This window comes from Amblyomma maculatum, chromosome 7 (assembly GCF_055883805.1).
Source record: "Amblyomma maculatum isolate TAMU_Amacu chromosome 7, ASM5588380v1, whole genome shotgun sequence".
NCBI classification, from domain to species: Eukaryota; Metazoa; Arthropoda; class Arachnida; order Ixodida; family Ixodidae; genus Amblyomma; species Amblyomma maculatum.
The window spans coordinates 94869735-94875734 of record NC_139350.1 but is presented as its reverse complement, the minus strand read 5'-3'; the positions used below and the strand labels follow the sequence as shown (position 1 = coordinate 94875734).

The 6000-nt window shown below is 43.8% G+C and overlaps 1 protein-coding gene across 1 annotated transcript in view; it reads left to right on the top strand.

Annotated features, from left to right (window-relative positions):
- The first annotated feature begins 1979 nt into the window (after positions 1 to 1979).
- LOC146183985 (chromosome-associated kinesin KIF4-like) overlaps positions 1980 to 6000 on the top strand; it is a 28719-nt gene continuing 24698 nt past the window's right edge. The window contains exons 1-2 of the mRNA XM_084608458.1: positions 1980 to 2205; positions 5557 to 5747. Of these exons, the coding sequence (XP_084464584.1) occupies positions 1980 to 2205; positions 5557 to 5747 (417 nt within the window). The remainder of the gene's footprint in view (positions 2206 to 5556; positions 5748 to 6000) is intronic.

The window sequence follows — 6000 nt, the reverse complement described above, 5'->3', positions numbered from 1 at the left end:
GCGCAAAATTTTCGAAAATGTACTGTTACTTGTTTAGTTTCCTTTTAGTTCCGTTACAGATGATTTCTAATGACATAGTGTGTGACAAAGCTTACGCAAAACACCCCTTTACTCAAACGAAATAGTGACGATCTTTGATGTATCGGTTGCATGCTCGTCTCACAGTAAGAAGCACAGGAGAAAGAATCCCGGTATGTTCGGAGTACTTTCATTTACTTTTATTTCTTTCATTCATTTTGGATTTTTGCGTTACAACATAGAAGAAAAACAACGCCGGTACCGGATTTTCTGCGACACGGGGCCCTTACGCTTTAGCATAAAAGGCACTGTATCGGTGACTTTTCTCCTTGGACAGCTGACCGCATCGTAAGAGAAAGTAGAAATGGGAGAACGAAAACACCAATGGGAGCAGTACTAGAGGGCTACAGAGTAATTTTGACCACCTGCGGATCTTTGACGTGCACTGAGATCGCACAGAATACAGATTATAAGACGTAAAGGCGGGGTATTTGTCACACTTCTCGGTGCACTCCGGAACCTCGCCTTAAGGGAAGAGAGGTAGGAAGTACTGAAAGTTGTGCCATAGTGGAATACTACCGAATCATTTCGAACACCTGGGGATCTAGCGGTCACTGACGTCTTGACAGCATGCGAATATCTTTTTTTAAGGCGAAAACCTTTCTAGGCTCATGAAGTGAAAAGCTGCGCAAAAACAGCTCTTGTGTGTGTTTCTGTGTTCTCGCTCGGTCCTTGTTTTATTCCAGCAGTTTTAAAAATGAATAAGCTATGCGCGTAGCCTGTGTATCTCAACTGTGCACTGATGTGTCACTCGCAAATAGCGGGCGCACGATCAGGGAGGTTATGTATTAAAGCGACTACTGGTGGTAGGTAAATAAGAAATATTATAGGCACCGATAGAGTATGGCTATTCCTCTCGACTAATAATGATAATTAATGATGAATAAAAATGACTTTTAATGGTGAATACGCAAAAGTATACGATCGTAATGACCGTAACTGATTGGAAATGAGTAAAAATGCTTAGCTATTGATGGTAAGCACTAAAATGACTAGACATGACTCGTCATGACTACGAAACGACTAATACGTCAAACGACGACTTGAGTGTCCGCAACTAACTAAAAAGAAGTAACAATGCTTAGCGATGGGAATCAAATGATAGGAGATGAGGGGTAGGCTTTCGTCGTTCTTCTCTTATGATTGACATTTAAGAGACGCGAGAGCTTCAAAGCGCTAGGAAAGCCAAGGTTGCTGTGGCTGGGAGTTTGGGCTGCAAGGGTCCTTGACCTAATTAAGATTGGGTGTCCATGATTCCGAGATGCCTAGCCTAGATTCTTCGCCTTCCTTCTCCAAAGCATAACTTAAACAGATTAGATTTGCCCTTCCACATGCGCTCCACGTTCACCCCCATGGTTCGTCTGCCTACCAAGCGCGCAGGCTTCTGCGCAAGGCTTTAATTGCGCAGCGATGGCGCATGCGCAATTAAAGGCTTGGCCGACCACGGCGAAACTCGCGGAACTAAGCCAGTAAAGCTTTCACTTTAAAAGCATGAAAGGGACGCCATAGTTGTGCACGGGCAGATTCCTCAGCTGGTTGCTGCTTTCAACCCCTCTCTGTTCCTGTTTATTTAAATCGAGCATAGATGTATTCTTTAAGCAATTATCTGTTGTTTTTTCCGCATTCATCTGCTTTTAAGCGCTGGAGAAGCTTGATGAATTTAAACGTACCGGATTTGTGAGGCTCTTTAATCAATGCGTCGGCTCATTTTTGAATTTGCAGTGAATTGCGGCAACTCATTGCAATGCCAGATGCGCAGCACACCTCTTTGTAGTAATGTTTCAAGCTACTGCTGTACCTCCAAAGTTTCTCTTTCATTTCCTCGTTAGCTGCTTTCGGAGAAAGTTTTACCCTTTGATTATGATTTTTCTCTGCAGACCTCTTGCTCAATCAAAACCGGAATGGAGAAAACTATCCCCGTGAAAGTGGCGCTGCGCTGCCGCCCACTAGTGTCCAATGAAGTACTGGAAGGGTGCCAAGTTTGCACACGGACAGTGCCGAATGAACAGACTATGGTTTCACGTGGTGAAAAAATGTTCAAATTTGACTACGTTTTCGGTGAAGAATCGAGCCAGGCTGAGGTCTACGAGGCATGCGTCTCCAGCCTGCTGCCCAGGATATTTGAAGGTGAGCGTATAGAGCCTGCCCACAAAAATAACGATTAAAAGTTTTCATTTCTATCCCACGGGTAAACTTGGTTCTGGAGACACGAAAATGTAGCAGCATTGTTATTTACCTTTCTTGCATGGCCGTTAAAGAGAACAACGGTGTTGGCGCATTGTTATAGTGCCAAAATTGTTACTACGTTTGTCATAATGTCGGGTTCTGACGAACTCGCTACCTTTCTGAAATGAGAGATTAGCGCCATTTTTCAAGCGCCTACAAATCTTGTTAAACCAGTATTCCTGGTTTCCCTTGCCTTGGTGGCTAGGTATGGTAGTGACGTATAGGTGGTTGATTTTCTAGAAGACGTTATTAAGGTAGTAACGTAGTATAGCTAAATTAGGCTGAATTATTTTGTTGCCTAGCACGATGAATTGAAAATGAACTTTTGCACGCTAAACGATATTTAAGGGTAATGAACAAAACGCTGGTCATTGCAGTCTTGCTCCGAAAAGCAATGATAGACCGCAGTGTTCCTGCACCACTTATCTGTTCTTCTGGTGCTGTGTAGAGCATGATGAAGCAGCGCAACAACACAAGGCGTAAGATGGCCAATGTGTGCCAGCGCGCTCCTAATCCACGAGTAAAGAAACGGCTGACAAAGGCGCTTAACAACAGTAATGCGTGAAGAAGTTGCTTTATTAAAATCGGTGGTAATTTTTCAATAATGTCTTCTTGTGAGTAGCTCCGAAACACGCACAGCAAACAGAAATGATTCCATGCGTGCACATTACTCTGGTTTACATTATCTCCAGATGCAGAATAAAACATTTTCTACCTTATTTAAACATTGTAATGTATTTGCAGCCGTAGCAAACACTTTCTCAGTAACCAAAATTTTGTGGCTTGAAATGACTGCACAATCGCTGAATTTCAATGGATACGAAATTTAACAGCACCTGTACATGTATTATAGTTTTGAGAGGTTAAGAGAGTCAAGACGATCGTCAGACAGTGAGGCTCCTTATCCAGTAAATTCAATGGACATGCAGATACAACAAAAACACAGTTACAAAAAAATTACAGGATTGCATTTAATTTCACTTAAGAGCTTAATGGCGAGAGCGTTTGCACCTTCTTTTCTTCTACCTCTTCTCTTCTACCTGTATATTGTCTTTGTGTACTCGTTATAATTTCGTTTCTCTCTTTCCTTTGGTGTCGTGGTCGGTGACATCGGCATCTTAGGACTCCTCTGCTTGACACGCGAGACTGAAAGGATTTACATGGACCATACTGGGCTTTTATAGGAACTAGTCTTAAGTAGCCGAATAGGGAAATTATGTCGACGTCAAAACGTATTTCGGCGTCCTGGCCGGAGAAATTATGTCGAGGTTAGAGCCAATTGCGACGTCTGCCGGACACATCTGGCGAACCAATCTCGCGTGCGCGAGATTTTCGACGTGATCCTTGAAATGTTTTTGTCTTAAAAGAACGGTACAGACCCAGAACATATTTTGATGTATGCGCGTGAAAGAACTGTTCTCTCCGTTTCTTCGAAGCGTTTGGATAAGAGGCCTCTGTCGGAGGAGCTGCTGCTGTGCGCTTGGAAGGACAAGGGGAAGGGTGTCCAGGCAGTGCGGGCTGTCTGCCGTTTTTCGTGCGCCACCAGACTCGATTCGAGCTTGTAAAGCGAACTATGGTGCCTGTATAATTTTTTCATAGGCCTTCTCCCACATCGTCACCCATCGTGATCCTCTCTCTTCTCCCCTTCCTCAGGGCAGAGTAGCAGGCCGGATTTTATTCATTCCGGCCAGCCTCTCTGCCTTCCATGTCAATAAACCCATCTATGGATGGGAGAGATGAAATGGGCTCTTGGATAGCTGAAACATCCCAAACGAGTCAAATTCTGTACCTCAGCAGGACTTGGCAGGCGAACGGAAGAGTAAATGTCCTGCATGCCAGGATTATAACTAACTATAAATAACTCTGGTGCATTTTACGGTGTAGAACTTGCCATGGCACTATATCGCTACCGCATATTATCTGCTGAACAGCGTCATTTATCTGCTTCTCTAGTGTCATCGAATGTCAAGCTAAGCCTATAAATTATGTAGTTACATTTTCTCTCAATCCATGCCGAAAGGAGGGCCCCTGGTGTGATCTTGGAGCCAGATTCGTTCATTCAGGGGACGTTCTGCGCCGCAGCTAAAGCATTTAGTGGTGATTTAGCTTGGCTCAGAGCATAAATGGATATAAATATATGATCTAGCGTTCATTGAATTAAATTTTAATTCCCGTATTTTGTACGTATGGTTAGGTTTAGCGAAGTATGTAACGGGTGATTTAGGCTTTGCTTAGAATGGAGGCCTAATTAACGTATTTAGTCCAAGCTTGTCAAAACGTATGAAGGCGGCGACATCCGAAGCGTAGCTCGAAAGTCTGGCAACTTAGCATGAGAAGAAACCGGCTACCGAGAAGGCGTGCAAAGCTTGTCCTGGGGCTGGTTTGAAAGCCACACGTAGCGAGGTATTGAGCCAGCCCAGCAAATTTGAAGAGTGCGTGTGGTTAAGCGTTTCCATCAAAAATGTTCGATTTCTCTCATGCCATAAATGAAATTACAGCAGGCACAAAAAAGTCATAAAGGATTGAATACCTTTTTTCCTCTGCCCACATAACTGTTTCATTTGCCTATAGTTGGTGAACTACCGTAAGTGCATCATGCAGCAAGAGTTCAAACTAGAGACAGCAAAAACACTGGCACTGTAATGCACTTCTCAAGTAGCAACAATATGCATCATATTGTGCACCAAAACTGAACAGTTTAGTACGTGTTGCACATTTCTCTTAGGCGTCTGTAAGCTGAAATCGCAGTGATCGAGGTGTGTGCACGAGAGAAGACGTATGGCATTGAAAACCAAGAGGGCCTAGGCAAAAGTGATTTTCTATTCTTTTTGGGGCTTTCTTTGAAGAGTGCGCATTCTGTAATCATTTTTGCATCAGGAGTGCTGTCAAAGAAAAGAGAAAGCCTTACTGCTGCCATTGGTTCCAAGCCCTCTACATCGCATCCAGACCGTGCACATCCATCACACGTCGCATGCACGCCTAAGCTAAGGCAGTGGCTGTCTCGGCCTTTGATTTTGAGCAGATTCACGTTATAGATTTTTTAACTTCGTGTCCTTATTGTCGTCATACCCAAATTTGTCAGGAAATGAGGCGCCCCCTTTGCATCTCCTAGTTGAAGGTGTAGTTTGTGCGTTTTGCTAATTTTCTATGAGGCCCCCGTCCGCTTATACTTGCTAGATCCAATGTTACATTTTCAATGAGTTCACGTCAGCGATTATGTTTGAAACCAAGAATGTATCTTTTATGTTCAAGGCTACAACGGCACCGTTCTCGCCTATGGCCAAACGGGCTCTGGAAGAACGTTCACTATGGGAACGCGCTCGTCGTCCAATGACACCGGCTGTGACGATGCGGGCATTATCGCCAGGATTGTTGACAATATTTTCAAGCATATCACGACAAGCACAGAGGAAATATTCCTTGTGCGAGCTACTTTCCTCGAGGTGAGTGCATTGTATGCAAGACAGCAAATACGAGACGTGTAATTCGCGAAAATGTGCTAAATATGGCCAATAAAGTTTAAAGAGCCAAGCTGTGTGAGCTATTCTGCTGTATGTATATATGACTGTCGATAATCAGGTCATGAGTGAAACGCCACCGATATATTTGTTGCGATGAAGACTTCATTTCCAAGTGGTGCTTCTTGGACGAGCTCCCCTATAAATAGAGAAGCTTTGTTCCCTAATGTGTTGCACA